At 36.7% G+C, this 27174-nt stretch overlaps 1 protein-coding gene across 2 annotated transcripts in view; it reads left to right on the top strand.

The window, feature by feature from the left end:
• TMTC2 (transmembrane O-mannosyltransferase targeting cadherins 2) overlaps window positions 1–26500 on the top strand; it is a 387738-nt gene extending 361238 nt beyond the window's left edge. Inside the window, exon 12 of one of the 2 annotated variants that reach the window (XM_058568709.1) lies at window positions 23757–26500. In XM_058568709.1, coding sequence (XP_058424692.1) covers window positions 23757–23936 — 180 coding nt within the window. In that variant the 3' untranslated portion in view covers window positions 23937–26500. Of the gene's footprint in view, window positions 1–11459; window positions 11511–23756 lie in introns of those variants that run through there. The other variant, XM_058568710.1, reaches the window with a different exon arrangement.
• Window positions 26501–27174: the final 674 nt, after the last annotated feature.

The raw sequence follows: 27174 nt of genomic DNA, 5'->3' as shown, positions 1-27174 counted from the left end.
TCACAATATTAATTTGCTTTAACAAGCTCTTTCTTCTTAGATATTACAAATGGAAATTTAAACTCAGATGAAGAAGATTGCCACTAGATCTGAAGTCAGAACTGATGATTTCTTACTGTTATAAAAATTTCACATCATGAGCATGTATGTGACTGAGAGAAAAATCTTGCAGATGTCACAGATGTGCCCCTTTGAACCAACGCAAGCACAAGTTGCCTTTATTCAATTTGCTTTGCAGGTACTCCCCAGATTATTCAAGTATGCCTTGTACATGTCTGGCAGAGTGTACAGTTTGTAGTTTTTAGAGCCACGGTTTGGAATAAAATGTTCTCTGCCACATTCAGAAAGTTTACCATAGACATACACCAAAGGATGTGTGGTGTTAGCGTGAGAGTTATGTAGCTACCAGTGAAAGGCAGCATGTAGGGGCTCCTGCGTTCACTAAAGTCCTTAAGATGGCCTTCAGGCCCTGCGTGATCTGGTCTTGGGCAGTCTTTGCCATCACATCTCACATTTCTCTTTCCTTCACTCTCTGAGAGCTTGTCAGCCTGGTTTTCTATCAGAGTCTTGAATATGCCATGCTTAAGTCCCAACTCAGGACTTTGAACTTGTACCTCTGCTGCCCTCATCTATTAATTTTTGCTCATTCATCTGATCTCAGCTTGGCAATCCTTTTTCTAAGGAAAACTTTTCTGAACTGCATCTGCTCCTTACACTTTGCTTCATGTTTATAGTTCCTATCATAGTTGATCTTTATTTAGTTCTGTGATTATTTGATTGTTCATTCCTCTCACAGCACAGTATAGTCTCCATGGGGACAGAGTCTCTGTTGATGTAGTTCGACATCGCATCCATTACACCAGCACAGTGTCTGTCCATGCTGGGTGCTTGATCGATAGTTATTGAGTGAATACATGAAGCTAGGTGATCCTCCTGATGTTACGCACCTAACTAGTGACAGAGCCAAGGTTTCAATCAAGCTACTGATCATCTAAAGAGAAATCAGGGAGAGATGAGTTTTAGTTTGCTTCTATGTCCTGGAAGGGATATAATGAAGTTATTTACAAATAATTCTTATGGGAAATTTGTTCTTCTCAAACACACACACACACACACACACACACACACACAAGTGGTAGCTAAGCCTACAAGATATAAATCAATTGTAGTACAATTATTCCTAATCCCTCCACTGCTTCTCCAGGCTTTATCTTTCCCCTGGGCTTACAACTGCTTTCTACTCACCTACACATGGTGGTACCATGGGGCACTTCAAGGACAGCCGGTATTTGTTCACTTAACAAATATTTATTGAATATCTGTTCAGCATCAACACTGTTGTATGCATTAGGAACGAGCAGTAAGCGAGGTAAATAAAGTCCCTTCTTTTTAGAAAAAGCATGTTTATTCTGGCAGTGGAAGGTGCATAAAAATATGAAATACTATTGAATGATGCATGTTATGAGGAAAATAAGCATAAGCCATAAGAAAATAAGACATGATTGGGGGGCACATACTTTAGATTGGATAATCACTTTTTAGCTTCTCTAAGAAGTAAGATATAATCTGAGACTGAAATAGCAAGGAGCCAGCCATGCAAAAATGTGGAGAAGAACAGCTTGTGTAAAGGCCTGAAGACAAGATGGAAAGAAGCTTGAAACAGAAGGAAGCCAATGTGGAGGGAGCATATGAGTGCCAGAGGGAGGGGCCTCAGCTGAGGTTGGAGGGATAAGAAGGGGTAGACAGGAATGACTTTGATTTTATTTTAAAGGAAACCTCTTGGGTGATTTAAGTGTGAGAGTAAAATAATTTTATTTAAATTTTTTAAAGATGTCTGGGGCTACTGTGTGGAGAATGAATTATTGGGACAAGCTGGAAACAGAGAGAGCCTTAGTCAGCCATGGCAGTAGTCCGTGCTATAGAGGGTGATGGTTTGGTCCTAGGTAGAGATGGAAAAAAATGGACTCTATCCTTCCATCCTGGAACATCTCTTCCTCATGGATTCTTCATAATAGTTATTACATTTACCCTCCACTCAAGTGGCCAAGCTAATAATTTCAGAGTTATCTTCACCTTTCTTTTCTTTTTCCTCACCATCAACTAACAGATCACCAAATCCTATCAGATAATGACCAAAAATAGCTTGCTATATTTCTTCTTCATTTTTCTTTTTACTGCCTTAGCTTAGGGTTCCATAATTCCTTGCATGAAATTTTTAAGAGGTTTCTAACTGCTATCTCTGCCTCAAATCTCAGGTCCCTCAAATCTACTCTCCAATCCTGTCACAAGAGCTGCATCTTTCTAAAACACATTCCTTTCAGATTACTATTATAAATACTTTGACTTCTCATGCTGATAACAATCCTTTCTCACACTTTTTTGCTGAAAACAAAACCATTTTTCTAAAAAAAGTTTTATCAGAGACCAAATATGTAAAAGATGAGCTCTTCTTAGTAAGGATGCCCATCCCCCCCTCAATACATACAACCAGAGTGCTCCAAGTCACTTCTTATTACCCCCCAACCTCCCAGCACCACTCGCCGTCTATGATCTCAACATACTCTGAAATTCCATGCACTTTGCCCTTCTAGTCTTTTGAAATTCCTCTGCCCAAATATCCTGCTCTGATCTTCCTGGCCCCATGAACTCATCCTGGAAAATCTAGATCAAATGTCACCTCTATGTACTGCAGTATTGTTTCTAATTGTAAAGAAAGTAGAAACAACCTAAATATCCACTGAAAAGACTTGCTGGATAGATTAGAGTATGTCATACTTTTTAATGAATTTAGAGTAAATTAGAGTATGTCATATCTTTTAATGAACCTTCTTAATGAATATGTAATACTAAGAGATCCATTTCTATTGCTGAGATATAGTGATTTTTCTTTATAATCATCAGATTTTCTGAATGCCAATATCCTCCTATAAAGGTTCAATACTTTTCTCATAGTTTCTACTTTGCAAAAGAATAAAATAGGACGTATTCTTTCCCAGCTATTTCCCAGTGAGCTCCTAATTTCTTGATTAAAAGCTTAATTTCATTCTTTTTTCTTACACAGTAGGTGTTATTCTTTGGCATTTATGGTAGAGATTTATAATAGTAATGAAATTTTCCAAACTAAATAGAAACAACTGCATAGGCAAACAAATGAGTATATTTAATTTTTTTCTCTAATAAAATTCACACTGTGCACAATATCCACTCAGTCTCCTCACTTTGGATTTTAAATGTACACTTGTAATTTAGAGCCAAAGTTTAAGCATATGCTGTTTGAATTTTCTTGTGCTACTATTAATATAGTTTGCGTTTTCCCAGAGTCAAAATTCCTCCAGCATTTGGAAGGAAAAAGAAATGTATTTGTATATATGCTCTATGCCCAGACATTTATGTCTCCTCAGATGCCTCTTGAGAGTAAGCCAGATTAAGAGATTCTCCAAGGCCTATTATTGTTCTTCTTCAACTGGAAAAAAAGATTGATTTTATTCCAGCTTTGGGCTACCTTATTCTTATAAATAATGTATTTTCACCCTTGATCTAGTTTTTTTTTTTTCCATTAAGCAAGTACCACCTGGAATTTTGCACATTACCACTGAAGTATTACAGCTTTTCTTTAGGTAACATGCTGTAAAATAGTATCTTACATTTCTGTAGAGTTTCAAAATTTTGCAAATTATTTGGACACCTACTCTATTACTTAGTCCTCATAATACCTAATAAAGAAAACAACAGCTATTTTTGCAAATTTTTTTTCATTTAGGAAACTGACTTTACAATGTTGAGTAATTTTTCCAAAGGCATACAGGTAGTAAATGTTAACGTGAGGATTAAAGTCCTGGTCTTCCTAATTCAGAACTGCTAATCCAGACTTCTTCCCACGTACCATTTTGGAGAGGGTTTTGGTATATCTGTCTGAAAACATTTCCTCCTCATTTGGGAGTAAGGTCTGAGGTCTTTCTGTTATTTTCTGAGGTCTTTGTAATCTGAGGTCTTATTGTTATTTTCAGTAAGAATGATCTGTCTGAACAAAATGTAATTATATAGATAAAACAGCTTGGAGAAAAAATACTACTGAAATGCTTCCTAAACCAAATAATGTGTGTGGGGCTAATCTACATTTTACTTTTTTTTTCCCCCACTAACAAATACTAGCAAGAATGGGCTGCAATTAAGATAATCTTTACACTTATAATACCTAATAAACACTGAAGTAACGATTACTAAACCTTTGGAACTTTCTCCCAGAAAATAAGCGTGGCACTACCAGTACATACTAGATGCTTCTGATTGATTAACATATTATTTTATTATTGGATTGCTTTAGTGGCAGTGCAGTTCATGTTTTATAATCATAGTTTTCTTTGTACTTCCTTAGCTAGTTGAAAACAATATTGATCACATTTTTAATCAGTCTTCATTCAATAGGACTTGATAAATGAAAAGTAAACTTATAAATCAAGTAAATTACAATAACAGGCATTTAGCATGATTGCTTGTGACATTATTTTGCATTCAAAGATAAGACTTCAGTAGAATATTTAGTGTGATTAAGTAGTCTTGGACAGCAGTGTTTTTATTTTTTTTATATGTTTTTTTTTAAAATTTTGATTTATTTACTTTTTCTCCCAAAGCCCCAGTAGATAGTTGTATGTCATAGCTGCACATCCATCTAGTTGCTGTATGTGGGACGCAGCCTCAGCATGGCCGGAGAACCGGTGCGTTGGTGCGCGCCCGGGATCCGAACCTGGACCGCAAGCAGCTGAGCGCGCGCACTTAACCGCTAAGCCATGGGGCTGGCCCAGCAGTGTTTTTAAATAGCTAAGTATTATACCGTTTGTGAGCAATGGGCCATTATAAAGATATAAATAAAATATAAATTTTGTGTTTCTTCAGGTAGATATTTATTTTCATTCTTAGAGTACATGAAGCAAGAAATAAACGATAAAGTAAGAATAATTTTATAGACCCCAAATAAGTTTTTGTGTGCTTCAGAAAAATCATAGAAAGTTCATGTTAGATCAAATAGATTTTCTGTATCTCTCAATACCTCTGTCTCTCGTTCTCTTCATCTTTCAGTTAGCCTTATGCCCTTAAGTTATAGTAATAGGATATTGTCAATCAATTGTATCCAAATGCTTGTGACAAATATTGTGAATTACTACCAGTATTTACCAAAATAAACAAATCACTGTATTACCACCCTAATAAAATGGAATAGTAGAGTGGAAAGAGAGAGGAAATAGAGTGGAGAGAATTTGATTTGGGACCAGCAGCACTGATTACTGGTTGTGTTACCTTGAACAACTTACTCAGGGTCCAGATCTCTCTGGTCAGTTGCAGGGATCAAATGAGACCATGTAAGCATATATGTTTGAAAAATTTTTAAAAGTAGCAAATGAATGTAGGGTACCTGTAGTATAATTAATGCAAGAAAGACTTTGTGACCCATTAAGATACTAAGACTAAAGAATAAAGAAGATCTAGGGGCTTTGCCTACAATGTATGTTGAACAAATGATTGCCCTGAGAATGGAAATGATTTTCATGGTTAAGGTTAACAACCAGCTAAGGCTGCTTCACTCAGGAAATTACATGTAGAAAGCAGGTAACAAATTAATATTATAAAGGTAATTCAATAATTCTAAAATATTGCAGTTGACAGGCAGTAATCCATACATGACTAGCTTACATATTGACATTAGCTCCTTACAACTGGGTAGACCTTTGCCACATTTACGCCCTTAGGGTGCATATGCCTCTGGGTGCATTTGTGCCCACATGAGAAGAAGTTGGATTTTGAATAGACGGCAAGGAAAGTAGGCCCCTTATCCATCCTCTGAACATCAGTCCTGGCAGCATGGAAAGCATGCTATTTTTTACTCTTTCTATAAGTGAAGAAAGAAACAAATATTTTGGTCTGTGAAGTAGCAGTGCTTGCTACTCTAATTTGCTGCTTAATGATAAAGGGAGAAAAATAGATGAAGGAAAGCAAATTCCTTCCTTCTCATTTTGTGGGGATGGAATTAGACTTTATCTTGGCAAGAGGTAGGAGTGCTCTGCTGACAACATAATATTAAATTGAAATTTCCCTGAAATATAAGAAAGAGGTTGTGTCAAAATGCAAAACAGTCATGTATGTGATAAGTATTCTTATAGGAAAAGCACTACACGTTTCTGATAAATAAACTGTGGGTTGTGTAGTAGTTCTCAGCTGTAAGCTAAGCATAGTGGAGTACCGCCAAAAGTGGATAATATTCCAGGAGGATGTCAAGGTATCTCGTTAGCTGTCTGTATGCTTTTATTTATGTTACTTATCTGTATTTGTTACTTATCTGTATTTGCTATGTCCTGTCTTCCCTTGAGTTTGAAAACATTTTGAGAGCCAGATCCACTTTCCTTTAACTCTTCCTGTTACTTGGAATGGCATTATACACAGGATGCAGGCTCCATAATTGTTGTTGACCAGCTCTTCAGTAATATGCCACCCTTGAATTTTGAAGCCAACTCTTAAAACTGTCAAAATTTCAATGGCTTTTATAATCACAATGATTTCTCCTTCTGTCGGTACAGCAGAGCACAGAGATTCTCCCCCCTGGTAGAGGGTAGAATAATGCTCTCCTTCTAGAGTGCTGTTGGACTTTCAAGAGGGAGATAGGAACTCCTCTTCCAAACAGGGGATGAGATTGGGGGAAAAAAAAAAAGAAAACAACTTCAAACTGGAGTGTGTGATTCTAAGTGGTGAGTTACCTGTAGAAGCAGGGTCATCCTGAGCCTGGAGTCCAATAGCAGCCCTGCCTTCCAGCTGATGAACCTAGTGCCTGCGCCATTGTGGTGAAGCCAAGCCTATAATTGAGTCACGACCCTCAAGGACGAATATGGTAGTTTTAAGTTGATAGAGTTCTCTGGCAATTTGCAGAGGCAGATGCAAATCTTCTCTGGAGCAGAGCATCCCCAGTTCAAGCCTGCCGGATTCCTCAGATTAAGATCAAGCAAGTTGTTAAAGAAAACTCAAAGATCACTAAGACGACAAGGAAGTAACCACCATGAATGAAAGTCAGCAGAAACAAAATATTTAGACCTCCAAAGACTACAAATATTGAGATTATCAGAAACAGAATATAGAATCTGTCAGAAACTAGACTTTTGGTGGTAAACACGATGCAGTCTATACAGAAGTCAAAATATAATGATGTACACCTGAAATTTATAGAATGTTATAAACCAATGTGATCTCAATAAAATTAAAAAGAAGAATCTGTCAGAAACAGAATATTGTATGAAATATTTAAGAAATAGATAATAGAATGATTTTGAAAGGAAAAGAATTATTGAAATCTAAACTCAGTAGTTAGATTAAACAGCAGATTAGTTACAAATGAGAGTATCAGTGAAATTGAAGATATATGTGAGCAAATTACCTAGGGTGCCACAAAGAAAATGAAAATAAAGACTATGAAAGAGAAATTAAGAAAACTGGAGAATACAATGAGAAGATCTAATATCTATTCATAGCCCCAAAAGTAGAGGATAGTGAATATCCCAGAATTTTTTAGGATGGTTAGAAGCTACACAGCACAATATATCCCAAACTGAATAAACGGAAATCTATACCTATGCCTGGCATGGGGATATTATAGAATACCAGAGACAAGATGATAATCTAAATGCAGCCAAAAAGAAAAGGAAACTTAGCTATGAAGGAAGGCAGATTTGACCAAGAGCGCATAAAATCAACAGCAACCATGAAAGACACAGACAACGAAATAATCTCTTTAAGGTGTTAAGGAAAAAAATCTGTACTCTCTCTTAGCATCTAAGAATATCTCTCAACAATGAGAGTGAAATAAAGACACGTAATCAAAAACTGAAAAATATTACCATTAACAACCTTTATTAAAGAACCCTGGAAAACATCTACTCCTTTGCCAGTGACTTTCATCTACCTATGTGCTTCTTCCCTTTCCCATCCCCATGCCCCACCTCGCACCAGAGATGATCACTATTTGAATCACCACACTGAATATTGAAGTTTAGTTTGTATATGTAAAATAATACTACTAGCTATCAAGTTAAATACATGGTTCTTTAATTTGCTTCATTTATACATTCATTAAATTCTATTGAGTGGACACCAAATAAAAACGTGATCAATATTGTTTTTAGCTAGCCATTGAAGTACAAGGAAAATTAGGATTATAAAACATGAATTACAAGGCTGCTAGAGCAATCTAATAATAAAATTAAGAAATGTGTTAAGGGGGGCTGGCCCCATGGCGTAGTGGTTAAGTCTGGCACACTCCACTTCGGCAGCCCAGGTTTGTGGGTTCGGATCCCAGGTGCGGACCTACCCCATTCATCAAGCCATACTGTGGTGGCGACCCACATACAAAAGAGAGGAAGATTGGCACAGATGTTGCTCAGGGCTAACCTTCCTTAAGCAAAAAAAGAGGAAGATTAGCAACAGATGTTAGCTCAGGGCGAATCTTCCTCACCAAAAAAAAGAAAAAGAAATGTGTTAATTATTAGAAACCTTTTAGGCCATGTTTGGGGTACCATGCTTGCCTTCTTGGCGCATGTTCCTGTAGCTTAAGTAACAACTGCTTTAGTGCTTAAAGTTAGGTGTTAACAAGTGGAGATTATATTTAAAACATTAACTTTACTAAAAAAGTTATCCTAACTAAAGCCCATTCTTACTAGTATTTGTTAATAAAATTGTTGTGTTGTTTTCTTCCTCGGTACCATCAGGACTATCTCAGTCACCTCAAAAGGCCCATTTCTCATGGGTCATCCCTCATCCCCAGAATCTAATCCCCATAAAACTCTGTATATCCATCTTTTGCCTGCATCACCTATCACTCCCCAACTCTTGAAATATTTTGCTACCTTTGGTCTCCCAGGAGAGCCTTCTTACCTGGTTGCTGTTTTTTCTCCCTCCGTGATCTCATTTCAAACATTCCACTACCTGATTCCTTCCCCAGCTCTGGCACCAACTTCCCAAATGCTTCAGCCACACCCAGGACCTACAATGCATGGAAATCGCCAGTGTTTCAATGTTCTCATATCCCTCCTTATTTAGATTAAATTCCAAGGTCAATCATTATAATCACTTCCTTGCATATAGCTCAACTCCTTTGTTTCTTTTTGCCTCATCATGCTTGTTTGGCCAAATCAACTTCTTGTTACATCCATCTCTGCCTACTCCATGTCTGTATCTTGAAGCTAAACATAGCTAAAGAAAAACACGACTGGCTTTAACTCGATATTGCTAACCTCAAGTGAGCCCTCAGTACTGGATGGCAATCATACTATCGTTTTCTAGTCCATTCTCTCTGACATTTTTCTAGATAACTTTATACTTTACTCTCTCACCTAAAATTTCCAACATCTATTCTCCCATCACCACACTCAACTGGTGATCTTGCTTCGTCCTTCATTCAGAATATAGAAGTCAGAGAGAACTTCCACAAGCTTCCATCACATCTAACCATCTATTAGCCTCTGTGCTTTTAAATGCTACCTTTTCTCCTGTTATTATAGATTAAACTGTCCGTACTTCTAGCTCAAACCAACCTCTTTATTTCTTAACTAGATGCCTCTGTTCTTGATTGCTTAAGAACATTTTCCCGCAGTTACTGCCCCTCTCCCTCTGTCTCTTCTTCTGTTTCTCTGTCTCTGTCTCCCTGTATCTCTCCCATATTAACAAATTTTTCCTCTCTAGTAGATTTTTCCCATTAGCATTTAAACATGATATTATTTCTCCCAAAATTGAAAAACAAAAAGCTTCTCAAGCCCGTTTCTGCCTCTAGCTACCACTCCATTTCCCTCTTTCCACATGTACAGAACTTTCCACTTTCATTTAGACCTACTCCAAACAAGATTTTTCTCCAATGAGGTCACCAAAACTGCTCTTGTCAAAACTGCTACAACAACACCCAACAGCATTAAATCCATTTGTTCTCAGTTCTAATTTTGCTTGTCCTTTCAGTGGCATTTGGTACAGATGATGACTCATTCCTTCTGGAAACATTTTCTTCACTTGGTTTCCAGGACACCCTCCCTCTAGTCCCTCTTATCCTTCATCCCCTTGGCTGGTTCCTTCCTATCCATCCAATCTCTTAACCTTGAAATTCTCCTTTTTTCTTGGCCCACTTCGCTCTTCTCTCTATACTCACTTTCTCAGAGATCTCATCCTGTCTCATAGCTTTAAATGGTATTGATACACTGATGGCTCCCAAATTTATAGCTCCAGCTGAGATCTCTTCTTTGGACTCCAGACTAATCTGTCCACTGCCTACTTAATATCTCCACTTGTAGAGACTCCTCAAGCTGCTACTCCAAAACTGAGCTGTGATCTTCCTCCCACACCTTCTCTTTCATGGTCTTTCCCACTGCAGTAAATTGCTTCATGCGTCTAGTTGCATAAACCAACTTCCACTGCTACTATCGTTGTCAAAGACATCACCATCACTGCTGACCTGTAATACTGAAATTGGCTCCTTCATTAGTCTGCTTTCAACACAGCATTCAAAGCAAAAGTCAGATCATGTCGCTCCATGTGTAGCTTACTCCCTCACCTTCTTTAGTTCTTCACTCAAATGCCATCTTCTCCTAAGATGGTATTCCATATCTGCCTATTTAATATTGTAAACTAGGGTTCAGCAAACTTGGGTTGTAATGGGCCAGGTGGTAAATATTTTAGGCTTTGTAGCCATAAGGCCTGTGTTGCAGCTACTCAGCTATGCCACTGTAGCATGAAAGCAGCCGTAGACAGTACATACCTGATTGAGTATGGCTATATTCCAATAAAAATTTATTGATGGGCATTGAAATTAGATGTATGCTTCCTTTTGAGTGTTTTCAACCATTTAAAAATGTAGCTTTTCCAATGGGCCAGCAATGGGCTGGGTATGATCCACAGACTATAGTTTGTTGACCTCTCTCCTTGTGTACAGTCCTTAAATGCTTCCTTTGCTATATTTTTTATGCTAATATGTATCACAATATAATATGCTATATATTTTACTTATTTTTTTGTGTTTATTATCTATGTCTTACAAATAGAATATAAGCTTCGTGAGGCCTGGAACTTTTAACTGTTTTGTGTACTGCGAAATCCCCAATGTAGGTGCTCAATAATTAGATGTTGAATGAATGAATGAACAAATTACATTTCAAAAGGAGATAAAGCAAATTGGCTATAATGGATGAGATCATTGAAGAACTCAAAATTTATTTTAGAAATTATAGTCTGAGAACTGCAAGAAAGATACCATTTTAACCATTTGCAGCCTACAAAAGCCTCCTTCAGTAACGTTCTTATTAAAATTTTCATTTTTATTTAATTGTTATAAATTTTCTTTTCATCCTCCCTAAATCTCATTTATTTAGTAAGAGATACCTTAATTCATTGATCCCTCTTTTCTTGGGATGGTCATACTTTCTGTTCTCATGGTTCTCCAGGTTCTGGAGTTAAATAGTCCTGTAGAATAGCCACATGCATTCCTGCTTCTTTCTCTGCTGGAGGCTGCCCTTTCCTGTGGCCACTGTAAGTTATCATGTTCACTTAGCATCCAGGACTTAATTTCCAAAAAACATTGCCTTTATAATTACCATTTAATTCTTAGTTCTCTGGGATGAACCAAAGAAGTTAACACAGTTCTTAAACTTCTGTCTTTGACTGAAGTAAATAAAAGTGTTAAGTTATAGGCATTAGAGCATAGCTTAATTTCTATGAGCCATTTCAAGATACTGAAATTGGATTTAATTATTATATGTAATGGACATTAAGCATTTATGAGACAAATGGCCTATAATTTAATTAGTTAGTGAAGTATTTATAAGATACTTTGTTTTACTAAAAACTAATATGTAATAACAGAAAATAATCTTGCCTCTAGATTATTAGATGAAAGAATTGAAAAGACATGCCTTTCTTTTACTTCTAGAGAAGTCCTTTTAGTTTTACATGTTCAGACATGAATCATAGGTAGAGGTGATATGTGGCCAATTCCTGTAGTCAAATATCAGATCACTATTCAAGGTTATTGCATTGCCAATACAAAATTATGTTTTTTGAGTAAGTGAAAATGTGTTACTTTGTGATTGGTAAACGTATTTGACATGTATCACATAATCTTTCTGGTTCCCTAACTCAGTATTGAAGATGAGTCTAAAAGAAATCAGAATTGGCATATAAGAATTAATCATTGGGTCTGAAATAATTTATTTTGTTCTGTCTTCCTTTTCAAGTCTCGTTTTGGTTGTTATTTGTGAGTTTGGGTGAATAAGTATTCAATATATCTGAGGCTAGCAGTTGCTTGGACTCTGGGTCTGTGCGATTGCTTTATTGATTGCTTGTTATTTGCTTGCTTGTTTCCTTGTTTTATATTAACAGGGTAGACCAGGGAAGGGAGGCAAGAAAGTAAGGGTGTAGCATTTTCAAAAGTAGAGTTGCCCAGAGAAGAGATAAGACATTGGCAGAGTAGGTCAAGGCAATACAAAATCTGTATTATATACATTTTTGGAAGCTATTATGTAGAAAAATGTCATCGAACCAGTCTTTAAAACCTTCCTATAATGTGCTGACTATACACTCTTTAAGTTAAGAGATGATTGATGCAGTCTGAATGTGGCGATTTCAGATATGAACATTTCAGAAATAAAGGCAAAATGTGCAATTGAAAGTAGAGATCTTGAGGGTGATATGTGAGCTTGTACTATGTGAGTGGCAGTTGCTGTGAGTTTAGATACACACAAGCCGTGTTTATTTCTACATTTTCAGCAGGTGTGACACTTTGGCAAGTGTAATGTCTTGGAGTACAGCACAACTTTACCTTGATTGGTGTGTCCTGATGGAATATGTTCTGAAATGATGTGTGAAGACCTTGCATCATTATTTTTCCAATCATGTATCAACCAAGTCTTGGCCCTATAAAAGTGCAAATAGAATGTCATGCATCAGATAGTGTGTTTACATTTTATTTTTAGTCCCTGGAAAGATTTATAGTTTCTGGAGGAATTGCTTTGCTCCTGCTCGTTATGTTTGATCTGGTCCTCCTAACTCAGAGTATTTGCAAAACTTTCCACTTGCTGCACGCATGAAGCCTGTGGTGAATTCTCTCAGTGAAACGTGTTTCTTCATATTCATTCTGCGGGTGGACAGTTACCTTCTAACGTCATGTTCAAATGTGACTGCTCTGAATGACACTGTCACCCTCACATTAATCCTGCTTGTTCACACCGTGCTCCCCATCTGCTTTGTGAGAGAGAAAAAAAATTGTCTTACTCATCTTTAGAGTGTGTATGCCTAATGTAAATTTCATTTTAATCCACTGTTTTGAGGTCTCTGACATGCTTATTTCCATAATTTAAAAAAACGAATATTTTCAGTAAGTTCTATTTAGGGACAAATCTGTCGTTTCTACAATATGCAAACTAGTATCTCTCAGTTGACCTCCATCAGATCAAAGCTGTTTATTGACGAACATAGAAATCAATTAGAGAAGTGACGTACATTGGTTAAAAAAATGTCCTGAATTTGATTGTCGTGGTTCTGTTGAGTGTTTAGTATAACTTTGATTTTGTCAATGTAATATGTCTATACCTCTTCCTGTGTTGTATTTTTTTGATGAGATGATCAATTTGCTCAATAAAAAAGGCCAGCAAAAAAAAAAAAATAGCTCCTTGCTTCTATCTTCCATGCCATTTGATTCTTAAATATTATAAGCCCAAATCTCAACTTCCAATATATCTCTGAAATACATTTAATAACAACAAATAAAAACATTATTATTCTGGTGACATGTTTCAACTCCTTGGAATGAGCAGTCATTTTATTAGATATATTCAAACTCACGCTTCACACATACACACTTAGATGGCCTGCACAGCTGGAAATCCTTCTGTGTAATATGATTATGATTGAGAAAGCATGCACATGTTCCTCCCTCCGTTCATGCTAAAAAGAAATGCATTAAGTGTAGAGCGAGTTATGTTGCTTAAATCACATTTGGACTAGAAACAGGCAAGGAATTTGGTTCAAAGAAAAGGAGAAGATGCTGCAGGTTTTTGTAGTAGCTTCTAGATTAGTAAGGGCAGACAGTGCTTGGTGCTATAGAGACATAGATGATATTTGTGTGTTGTGCAGATTCTTTTCTAAATTTCTTTCTTTCTAGGTTTTTAACCTTCAATAAATTCTCTTTATTTTTATTCTTTTTCTAATATACGTGCACTTGGTCATCATGTATTTTCTCACTTATGTAGAACTTTTATTTAGTAGTTTTATTTTAAATGATGAGCTACATGCTTATTACAAATCAAGATAAACTGTGCACTGATTGCATTTTATGAAAGCTAGGAGTGACACTTAGATGGCCTGGGATCTAGGTTTTTTCATTTGGGTCACATGAGAGTTGTTTCTGTGAAATCAACGACATCAGGAAAGCCTATCTTTGAAACAGAATGATCTTCAGTGAAGAATAATTTCTGAGATCATATTCTTAATTTAGGAGATGCACTTTAAAATCTGTTAGAAATAACTACCACCTTTGAAATGACTCTGTTATGATCACTGTTTGCTATCCCCCAAACCACAGCTGTTGGCATTTTGATTGCCATAGAAATGGATGGCACTCCACATTGTGGCAATCACACCCATCATAAAAGTTAAATGAACATTCTTGTAGCACCCGCTGGGATGGGGCAGATGTAAGAGAAAGGATTGAGCGCACAGGATAAAATGTGTCACTGACAAATTGAAACTACCCCCTTAATACAGCATTGTGTCTTGCTTGTCACCTATATCTGTTTTGTTTTATTCAAAGTGATTTCAAGAACACAAATATTGTGTTGAAACTGAAAATCAGAATGAATCATTTCTATTATCTGTCAGAATTTGCCTTACCATTGCTAGATTTCCTGTGTTGTTTTCCCTTGCCGTATGAACCATTTGGTAAATCTTTTCACAAAGATACTTTATTCAAAATATGATTGTAGTCAAAATATGACTGCAAAGAACTATCATTTCTGAATTGAGAGCATTGCATTACTTGTGGGTTTTTGTTTTGTCATAGACTTTTGTGAAAGATCTTTTAGTTTATTGTATTAATATTTCATTTTTTAATAAGGATTTTTTTTCCCATTTTGATTTGGTCTTAGAAGGGTTACATCATGGATATCACTAGTGACACCTTAATCTCCAAACTAATTGAAATTCAGATTCTTGTCTATTAGAGCTTCTCTCCACTGTTCGCTCTGCACCCAGCAGTTTGTAAAAACACTTTTAAAAAGTAACAAATTCATTTTGCTGTGACCCACCAATTTCAAAAGTTTGTATACCAGTCTCATTTTGGAAAAATACGAGACTTGAAGCAACCTGATAATTCATCTTGTCTAATAGCCTGATCCCCATAAGGAAGTAGTCTCCCTTCTGCCCCACAGCTCGGTCTTAATATCTCCCTCCTAGACGTGCCTGATTCTTCTTGGGAGTAGAAGCATTTGTATTCATGCACTGGACTGTATACTCCTTGAGGGCAGTCAGCCCTTCCTCTGTGCAGTCCCCTATAGTGCTTAGAACAAGGCATGGATAACAGTTTCACCTGCCTCCTAAGTTTGATGGGCATAAATGAGATGATGAATGTATACCTCCTCATAGTTTGTGGTAAATGCCAAGTATGCAATTTAAGTTAGCTAAAGCCACATACAGACTAAAAATATATATTGTTCTCATTCACCACTTATCTAGAGTATCTGGCAGCAACTTTGACATATAGTAGGTGCTTAATAAATGTTTGTTAAATTAAACTGAGATTGGGCTAGAATTTACCTCCCCTAGGTCAGCTCTTTCTGCTAAACCATACAAATTTTTCTTCTTTGAGCAAGCATTCATTGAGAGCTTCTTACATACGCCAGGCCTGGCACTAGCACTATAAAGACAGTTAAAATAAATTCACTGTCTCTCTCACCCTCCAGCAAAGAACACAACACTTCTAACAAGTAGCTATAATTCTTTGTGGTAAGTGTTGGAATTAATGTATGTAGACAGTACTATGGGAACCTAGAGAAGTAAGCCATGAGTAAGAGATTGTTAAACTCATTTTAAAAATGAGCAGAATTTTGTTCTGAAGAAGGACTTTGTCAGAGGAGCAGTTTGATAAGAAATGAATGTTCAGAATACCACATAGCAGAAAGAGAGCTTTCATGGGGTTCATGCAGAATGTATATTGAGGGCTTATTTGGGGTGCCAAGTTGTAAAGGGTTTCTTAGTGCTGGGCTGAAGCGTCTGGATTCCTTTCTGTAGGCACAGGTTGACCCTCTAAAATCCCATTTGTGTTTAAAAAAAGACAGATGTTCAAGTGGGAGATAGATTGGAGTAAGGAAGAAATTGAAGGTGGGAAGAACAGTAGGGGGCTGATAGAGTTGAGGAATGGGATGAGACGCTAAGGTAGGCGGTGCCAGTAGAAATGGAGACTGGTAAAATGAGGGAGCATATGAAACACATTGTTCATCTTAAGTTTTCTTGTTGTTCCTGAGAAAAGGAACTAAGAAGAAAGCTAGAAAGTGAGGGATCTGGATAAAGACAGAGAAGCAGGCCGTAAAGAAAAGTCTATCCTGCCTGCTGTCTAGCTAGGAGCTGCCATCCTTCTCCCACATACAGTGGTCCAGGGTTCCCCATAGTTACAGTGAGACATTTTTGTGGATCGCACTGCTCCTCTGTACAGCCCACCATCTGGCTGCCCAGATTTCTATCATCCTCTCACCCACATTGAAAGTGAACCTCTATCAAGGACTTTCCATTTTGTGTATAACAGATTTTTCATCTTAGAAACAGTGGTTATCTGGTTGTCAGTCTTGGGAAAGTGACTGAGCAGGAAAACACCAGGCCAGATGGTCCTGGTTAGGGGTTGTCTTGAGGTAGTGTGAGCTCTGTGTAATTACCTTTCAAATGTCACCATGTAGGTGACAACTCTTAGAAAACTTATACTGACTAAGTGTTAAAGAGCAGTTAGATCACTGAGGAGGGAACGTAAGAAGCTAAAAATCCTGTGAAAATGTTATTAACCTCTCTAGTAATTAGGAAAAAGAAATTGAGAACAGAATAGGGTACTATTTTACAACTTTCAATTTGCAAAAATTAAAAAGTCAGACAATACCAAGCATTATAAAGGCTGTGGAATAAAAGAACCCCTGTTACATGTTGATCCTAATGCATTTTGATACAACCGCACTGAAGAGCAATTTGGTAATATCTGGCAAAGTTGAAGATCCCCTATGATCCTGCATTGCCACTCCTAGAAACTCTCCCTTAAGGATATGTAGAGATATTCACAATAATATTGATGGCAGCCCTGTTTTAAAGAGTGTATAGTCCATCCTTAAGAGAAAGGGTAGTCGTTTAATGGAATTCATGTGAAAGAACTAAACCTTACATATATCAACATGGATAAACCTATAAAACAAAATGATGAGCAAAAACTTCAGATTCCAGCTGGGTGCTTGGCAAGATGGCATCCTATGATGGATAATGACAAGTTTATAAAATTAAAACTTATAGATGTATAAGATTATACATTTGTTATGGGTGCACAAAAAATAAAGTGTAAAACATATACTGGAATGATAAATACCCACTTAAGGATAGTGGTTTTGGGAGGATGGGAGTGAGTTCAGAGTAGGACAGTAAGAGATATTTGGGAGCTTCAATTGTCTTTATAAAGTTTTATTTGTTAGGCAAGCACACAGTTTTTATTGTAGTCTCTGAAATTTTTCTATGCCTCAGATATTTATAATAAAGAAAAAACCTGCATATGGCTTTACTTGTGTGTTTATTCATTCATTTAATCTAGTGCCCATCTATCTGTTCAGCTACCCATTCATTTATTCTCCTTTTTTGTCAAAATAATTTTATTTAAATAATCCAAGAAAAGATGATTAAGGCTTAAACCAAGTTGGGGAAAAGGGCAGAGTATAGTTAGAAGACAGATTTAAGGGGGATTTTGGGGTGAAGTTGCCAAGACTGAACAATTGGATGGTTGTATATGTGTGTGTGGAGGAAGACAAGAAATCAAAGATAATTTATTCAGATTTCTAGCTTGGCATTCAGCATGCCAATGGGACAAAGCAGGAGGAGTGATATTGGAACTAAGGGGAATAAGGTATCTAACTTTGTCTCAGTCCGTTACACTTTTTTCCCTAAGCCTGACACATAATCTTAAAAACTTTAATTCAGTAATTACTTATTAAACATCTGCCGTGTACAAGGCACAATAAATATAAAGAGATCCCTTAAACTTATGCATAAATACTTTTTCCTGAATACGTTTCTTAAAAGTTTATACCATTATTTTTTAAGCATTATGGTACAGTTACTGCTCTGATAAATTCAGTAAGCAATTTCAATGGCAGTATGCAGCCTTCATTAAGTTATTTGGTAACTACTTGAAAAAGAGTGAGAATCCATTAAAAACTTCAGACTGTGCAAACTCATTTAAGTTTGCAAATTATATTCAGAAGGGAAGTTAAAGGTCGTTATCATGAAAACATCCTAAAAACGTGTAGTGTATTAATTGAGTGATAGCTGAGTAAGGCTAACTTCAGACATTCTTTCTTAAAAGTTATTTAGTTCATACAACAGTAAATATACAATATTTGGATATATATTTGGACAATATATGGATAATTTCAGGAACGCTTTGAATAGAAATAAATATATTTATAAAATTAGAAATAGTGGTCAATTATTTCTATCTTCTTCTCTTTCATAGCTTCTCTTGCCTGTTGATTTACCTTCACAAAAGGGAAGTGGTCACAGGGACTAATGGGATACAGAGAACCCAATTACTCTGTGGGTTTCCAGCTCTCGCTTAATCAAGAACATTTCAACCAAGACCTTCTTTTCCTTTTTCTAGGCTTCACCCAAGTCCTCTGTTCAAAGTTCTACATTTTAGTCCTCTTCCCAATAAAAACATGAATTCCCAATTCTAATTCCCATATTGTCTTATTATTCGTCCGCCACAGATATCTTTCCAAGACTACACAATAGGCGAAGGCCAGGAAAATTACTTTGTCTTTCGATCGTGTGCTCAGAAGACCCTGTGAGCTCAGCTTCGTTCCTTGGGAGCCTCAAGGGCCTTAGACTAGACTCACACCTGCATAATCTTGCTTTTGCTCTACACCATCCCAATATTTATCTATTATTTTAATTTTGCTTATTTCCTCCAACGTTGGAGAAATAAGCCAAAAACCACAGTCAAGTAACAAGAAAGGCATAATTCCCTAGAGACTTGAAAAAGACATCATTTGTTGCCTCAGTATGGCTGCCAGTCAGCCCCTTTGATGTAAAGCATCTGTCCTTGTCAAGGAAACAGGAAAGGTCTGGTTCTCCTTTCTAGTCTATGAAGTACGAAGCAGTGTCATTTGTTGTACAGAGCCACAAACCCCGTGGTACTGGGTTACAAGCTGCTGACTGCCTTGTTAACATGCTGCAAATTTCATCGGCTGTCTTTAATAAAAGAGGATGTGTGTCAGGGAAGACATCAGCTGTTGTGGTTGGGTTTCTCTTCCCCAGCCCATGAGTCACAGCTGGCAGAGAGCAATGACACCAGTATGTAATCAGCCAGTCACCTGAACTTGTGCATTTTGATTACATAGCTAGGTAATCTTTGTCTGTTTAAAAACCTTTCCATGCTCTTATTTGATTATGAAAAGGGTTTTTATTCCCTATTTAGTCATTTATGGCTTCTGTTAATAAAGTTTTATTTCAACCTTAAATAACTGCATGGCCAAGAGAATTCTACTTTATGGAGGATAGACATTTGATCTGACATTCTTTGTTCTGTAGGAACTTCATCCTCTTGTAGGAAACGTCATCTCACAATATAAAACGGTGTAATCTAAGATCAGGAAATGGCCCCTAGAACAATGCTTCTTAAATTTTAATGAGTATACAGAGCACCTGGGGATCTTGTTAAACTTCGTTTTCTGATTCAGTGGTTGGCACCTGAAATTCTGCATTTCTGTCAAGCTCCCAAGTGATGCTGATGCTACTCCGTGAACTACGATTTGTGTAGAGGCTGGCAGACCTGAAGGCATTCAGTCCACTGGGCATCCAGCAAGCTACCCAGTCACTGCTGTGGAGGGGAAACACAGCAGGCTTAAAAAATAAAGCCCTTGTCTTTGAAGAAAGAAAACAACCATATAGAAAAAATAATCTATATTTAGTTTTATTCATAAATTTTTAACACACACATGAAATTGTTTATGTCAAAATAACTGTTGACGCTTTCAAAGCAGTTACCTAAGGCAATGATATTTGTTACTTATGCCACATTTGAGCATACTGGTATGTAAATTTCATTAGTTTCCATTCATTCAAATAAGAAGCTACAGTGATGTTTTTAAAGCATTACATAATGTATGTTTGTAGGTATTAAAGTAAAAAACTTTTTTTACTCTATTAAGATAAACACATTTAAACCAAAATGTTACATCTGAGCATAGAAATCTGTAGCTGCTTAAAAATATTGAATGATGTTCTTAAATATGCACATTTTTAGTGTAGTTGGATTTTTAGTCTTTAGGGAACAGTTAATGAGTTATGTGAGCTTCCATGAGATCTATTATCCCACATTAACTTCATAATGTCAATTTTTGATTATTTTTGTTTAATGAATAACATGCTAGCGTGAATAATGCAAAATTAAAGTTATTCCAAAAACGCCGTTATGATTAGCATTCAGACTCATTTTGATGGCAGATTTAACTTCCTAATTGCATTTCCTTAGAATAATATTAAAATTTTTTCATCATTTGATGGCAGGGAGGTGACTCCAAAGTATTTGAAAGATTGAAGAACCCCAGGCTGCAATTTAGTAACAACAGTAAAGCCTATTTATAGGCCTGGTCTACTTCACCACCTGTTTTCACACCCATCACTTCCAGGTTTAACCAAGACAGACTACAAAGCTCGTAAAAATAAGAGCCAGTTCACAGATCCTCAGCATTTGGGTTCAGGGGTCATTCAGGCACACTGACAAGGAGATTCTGCTTTGTGTTTTTGAGATGAGGAGACTGAAGGAAAAGAAGAGGAAAAAGACAATTTCGTATTCTAATTTAATCTCAACAGCAGCCCTATGAAGCAAGTAGTGTTATCGCATTTCTGGAAGAAACTGGGGTCTCGAGGGCTCCCTCAACTTGTTCAAGTGCACACATCTCTTGGTGGAGCTGGCATTGGAACCTAGGCGTGTGACTCCATAACCTCTGAGTGTTTTTAATAATCCCCTGGAGTTGCAATTATAGTTAGATACAGACACTTTGATAATGAAGTGATTCAAGAAATAACGACTATCCCACAGAGCCATCTGGTTTCTCTCAGCCCTGTCGCTGGGCCTCTTCTATTTCTGGTTAGTAAGGAATGGTCTCCAACTGTGGTTCTCCCTCCTCATTTCCTCTCTTCCCACTCAGGATGGCAGGAAGTCTGAACATTTTATCTACTTAGCATCTCTAGTAATTCAGGCTGTGAACACACTTCACCATCAGTTTAGTAGCTGTTTATTGATAGTTGTGCTAAACTCTGTGAGGAGACATAATTCAGAAATGTGTCCAGGTATCAAGAAATTCAAGATGATAATGGACAGTCTGATAAAAAAGTTCTTTTAGGAAGACGGAGTAGGTGATGTTATTTTAGGTTTCCAGTGTGCAGCTATTCACTGCACATGTAATTTAGAGCTATGTTTATTTGGATTGGTGTTTAAAATTAGAAACTGACCATCTGTATTTTTCTTGATAATTATGGAGTCATCCTAACCAAAAGGTTTTTGAAAATCGGGAATAGCTTATATTTGCAACATTATTTTTGGAAAAGAATAAAGGATGTAGAAAAGTTGGAAAATAATGCCCAGTAGTTGAGGACTTAGAAAAATTTTGGTATGCATCCAGAGACATATTATGTAGCCATTGAAAGAAAAATTATAAAATCTGTATAGCAACATGAAAATCACAAACATGCATGTGCTAGACCTCAGGCAAAATGAAACGAGGAAAAGGGAACTTGACGTTTGTAGAGTGTCTGCTATGTGTGTGTACTGTGCTACATTTATTAATTTTCTCATTTTATCTTTCTAACAACATACAGAAAAGTTGATATTATTTCAATATTTCATAAATGAAAGAATTGGGGCACAGATATGTTAGGGGACCTCACCAAGGTCACAGTCAGTTGTTGAGCAAGAACTCAATCCAGATCTCTTAAAATCCTAGTCTGATCATTTTTTCCAAGTTGGTTTATTCTGAACTATTCAACCCTCTCCCCAGCATTGTTTTTGGTTCAGAAATAATTCTTTTACAGTAAAGAGTAGAGTCACATGAATTAAGCTAAAAAATGTGTGAATTGTGGAACTACTAAATTGTAAAAATAATTGTGAATTAGGCTGTATTATAAGGTTGCCAGGACAGTGAATAGTTGATACCGTCTATAAAATGAAAACATAATCTTAGCATAAGCACTTTTAGTTTTATCTGATACTTGAAGTATGCATTTATGTAACTGCCAAATATTAGCTGCTTTCTGTTAGCCAGAAAGTTCTAGGGACAAGACAAGAACAGAACAGCTCTTATTTGTAGATAGCAAGCAAAATATTTTTTCCTTTGGGAAGGACTTATATTGTTGTTAACTAATGTCTGAGAATTTTGGGATGGAAACCCTTGTATTAATTAAACTAATGATATATAACATACTTTTTTTTAACTTTGCCTTTCACATGATAACTTTGTATTGCAGTTATCACACATTACAGAAAATTCCGTTTGAGGATTACTCAACTACTTTTAAACAAATAATATAAAATTTATGAAGGTTACATTTTTCTGTACCATATTTTATCTATTTTGATGTGTTTTTATTTTGCTATATTTATAGTAAACGTTCACCATTAGAAGTTTAAAAACTGTTTGACTTAAAAATAAGGACTTTGTTTCATTAAACTACTTGGGTTAGATTTGGAAAGGACTTTAGTGGTTGTACTTGAATTTTTTTTCAGGGTTTTTACCCTAAAATTTTACAATATATTTTATTTATTTTTTTAAATTTTATTTATTTATTTTTTTCCCCCAAAGCCCCAGTAGATAGTTGTATGTCATAGCTGCACATCCTTCTAGTTGCTGTATGTGGGACGCGGCCTCCGCATGACCGGAGAAGCGGTGCGACGGTGCGCGCCCGGGATCCGAACCCGGGCCGCCAACAGCAGAGCGCGCGCACTTAACCGATAAGCCACAGGGCCGGCCCTATTTTATTTATTTATGTTTGCATAAATGGCCTGGAATATTGCTAAGGAGAGGAAGAAAAGAGTGGGTAGACATAGATTTGTCAACTTTTCCCACTTAATTTTTTATTCTTGGCATTGAGTTGAAAAAAGAAGTTTAATACTTTCCACCTGACATTGTATCACTTTTAACTTTTCTCTCAAAAGTACAGTCTGACTAAGTTACTAGGTCTTCGTATGTAACCTATGCTTTCTCATTAAAGGAGAATACTATTTCTCTAGCTGCGTGCCTTATTTAAAGCACAAAGTACACAGCAGCTGTTTGAAAACTTTTTTCCTTCCTAGTTATCTTTGTCTATTTGTATAAATTGCTAAATTATTTCCATAAAATGCCTGCAGACATAAGGGAATCATTTGCATAAGTGGATGAAGATTTTTGTCTTCCATGAAGGAAAGCTTGTAATGGCCTCTTAATCGTTTTCCTTCCTCTCTCTGGTTCCAGTATCCGGCTGCTCTGATGAACCTGGGGGCCATTCTGCACCTTAATGGCCGACTCCAGAAGGCGGAGGCCAACTACCTGCGGGCGCTGCAGCTCAAGCCGGATGACGTCATCACGCAGTCCAATCTCCGCAAACTGTGGAACATCATGGAAAAGCAAGGCTTAAAGACTTCCAAGACCTGACACAGGAGGGCAACGCCTCCTCCTCCTCCTCCATACTTCCAAGTTGGCTTCATCAACGAACAGAACTTCCCAGCAGTGGTATGACACGAGCTAGTTTGGACTTCAAGACCAAGGCAGAGGTCACTGCCACTTCTGGGAGTATCCACTTTGCTGTTGGCACAGCCGTTAACACCAAAAAGGGGAACATTGGAAACCTCCTGAAGGATGTAATTGTTACCCATAGACTGTAAACCAGAGCACTTAAAATAGAATCTTTTGGCATTCTTAAGGGGGGAGGGGGCTAAGTTACAAATTTTGTTCATTTTTGAAAGCTAATTTAGAAACTATATTGTTCCTTAAACACTGTGAGAGGAAGTCAGAGTGTCTGTTCAGCCACGGTAAACTATTAAGGTCAGGTGTTCATGGGGAGTGATGGGAGTGTGGTGTGAATCCCAGCGGGCTGGCCGTTGTCCTGACGCTGCTGTCTTCCCTCTTTTGGACAGCCTGCTTCTCAATTTGTGAAACTTAGAAAGAACAATTTTTTTAATACTGTGTCAGGATTTTTCGGAATCGACAGTTGTTTCCTGACTAGTGCACGTAACATTTTATGATTTGGTTATGTCAGTCTTCACTCTTTTGAGCATCATTTGCTTTTCATGTTCTGGAGAAGATATGCAGAGTAGAGCTAACCATGTTTCACACTGGTGTTGTAGGAGGGGCTGGGGAGGCCTTAGATGTGTCAGGCAGGCATTTTTTATTTTAATGTCACCAACATTTTCCACCAAAACTGCCTAGGAAAATTCATTGTATTAGTTCTTAGGCTTTTGAAATTTCCTTTTAAAATGGCTGTTCCTGTTTAATGCGCATACATATGTAAGGATTAAATCAAAAAGAAGCTTAAAAGTGGTCCAGTTCTAATAACTAACCAGCAGCTGTGAGACAAAAGGGAAGGTGTCTTGTGCTTCCCAGATGTTACTGTTCAAAAAAGTCAAATCTGCGCAAAGGAGTGTATAATGATGGTTGCCAATGACTTTATATTTTGGAAACTGTTGGTGTGAAATGCTAATTACTTTCTGATAGATACCTAAACAGCAATGCTGATAAGTTTTTTTGCTCTTCCCAAAAGACATCAAAAATGAATTATTTTAAGCTGCAATAGCGTGTAACATTAGCCTGTGTGTTTCTAGATCTTCTGCCAAGTGCTTTTCACAGTTGAAAACCATTTTTCACTAGCAAATTTGGTATTTTATTTCATTACCTGTTAGTAACCACTTCAATGATCATTTCACAAGTAACAGACTAAATGAAGTAGAGAAAAACATTTATTGAAGATTTTTTTGACTTGCAGTCAAACTTTGCTACTAAATATTAACTTTGTAAAACAGCAGTCGGCTCTCAACTTCTTCATAAAGTAGCTATACAATATTCTACATATTTATTTATTTATTATTCTGCCATAGCAAAATAACAAAACAAAACTTGATTTATTAAGCCAGTTCTTTGAAACTGAAAATTAGCTTTTTCTCCTTTCCTTTCACACTCCATGTATATATGATCAGCGTCCCCGTTAAAGGGAAGCTGGATGTGCAAATACATCGTATAATGTTTTCTCCATATTTTATGTTTTGCTGCATATCTGAATACAGCGGGATAAGAAATTTAAAGTAGTGTTCCTATGTCATTAGTGTTTTTGTCAGAAGGGCAAATGTAGTGAGAGAGATTTGTTGATGGCATTAATAAGAAGTCCCTCCTAATATGTATATTATTTTGTAAACATTTCACTGAAGGGCCAAAAGTTAAATTATAACTAAATCACTGTGTTTTCAGTATGATATTTAACATTTAACAACAACAAACCCATGGTCAAACCAAAAACATGGGTTGAAGTGTATTTTTCATCTTCTAGTGCATTGGCAATTGCAAAAATAAATAAATAAGGAATTTAATATAAGGATATAGAGATGAATTCAATATCTAACATTTTTATTTATTTAAATAGTTATTGACCTATGATGACTTCCTAGTCTTAACATTTTATGTCTTTATTGTTATTGTTCTTCCTTTCAAACACTTGGTTCTTAATAGGTTCACTGATTGCACAGTAGAGGCACTTCATGTTGACCCAGTTCCCAAGTAGCATTAATAATTGGGCCTGTGTCATAAAATGCATGGATCTTTAATAACGAAATGTCCCTGACATCTTTTACTACAGGGCTGGGCTTAGTAACTGACCAACTCGGGGTGGGGAGGGCTGGGGGCACTAAAGAACATCGTCAAAAATGTCTCTGCTCAGGGATTTATGGTGGATTATTGCAGACAGTGCTAAAAATATAGAGCACAAGACAAGTTTACTAAATTAAAATTTTATTTTTTGAGAAACTGTTATTTGTATAAATTATCAAGATTTGTAGGCTTTCCTTTTGTAGAAATAATTGTTTTATGTGCCAGAGAATTTCAATTTTGTTTTCAACAATAAAGCATTGATAACAAATATGTTGTATAAGCCTTTTTTAAATCTTCTGCAGTAACAACACTTACCCTCTCTTGGATTTGAACAGAACTAGGAGAAAGTTTTAAAAAGATAGAGCTTCAGAGTTAAATAGAGACACATCTTGGCTAATGTATAATCAATAATTAACTGATAATTAATTTTTAGTAGTTGTAATAATAAAGGTTGCCAATATCATCAGATTTGCCATGTTTAGAAAAGATGACACAGTTTTTGTTTTGTTTTATTGACGAACTATGGAAAAGTGTTAAAAAATTTCCTAAGTAGGACCAATTCCCTGCTTCATTGGACATAGTTAGAAGACCTGATTCTCTAGTTTTGGTCCTGGAGGAAAGCTGCAACCCTATTCTGCTGAGACATGGATGCGGCACATTCAAGAGTCAGTTATAAGAAAACCTTGGATCCTAGACAAGGTGCAAATTGACAGATGGAGAATTGGATAGTCTGTTAAAATTGTTGTTATAAGATGATTATGTATTGCCTAATTCCTTTATTACAGGATAAAATATAGCTATAAAGATTTTATTTTATGCTAAACATCCTAGAGATGTGTGAGGTTGTGTTCCAGCTTTACAGTTAGGGAAACCGGAACTCAGAGGTATAAAATAACTTGTCCAGGTCACAAAGCTAGCAAGCAACAAGCCTGTCCCCATGTTGTCCTATGCTCACATGTCCTGTGTCACGTGAGCACTCAGGCACTGAACTGGAGTCTAGAGATGAGGTTTCTCATCCCCCTTGGCATTTTTCTAG

The sequence above is a fragment of the Diceros bicornis genome, chromosome 25 (genome assembly GCF_020826845.1).
Source record: "Diceros bicornis minor isolate mBicDic1 chromosome 25, mDicBic1.mat.cur, whole genome shotgun sequence".
Taxonomy (NCBI): domain Eukaryota; kingdom Metazoa; phylum Chordata; class Mammalia; order Perissodactyla; family Rhinocerotidae; genus Diceros; species Diceros bicornis.
The sequence above is the reverse complement of the archived record's forward strand: the minus strand, read 5'-3'. Positions and strand labels throughout refer to the sequence as shown.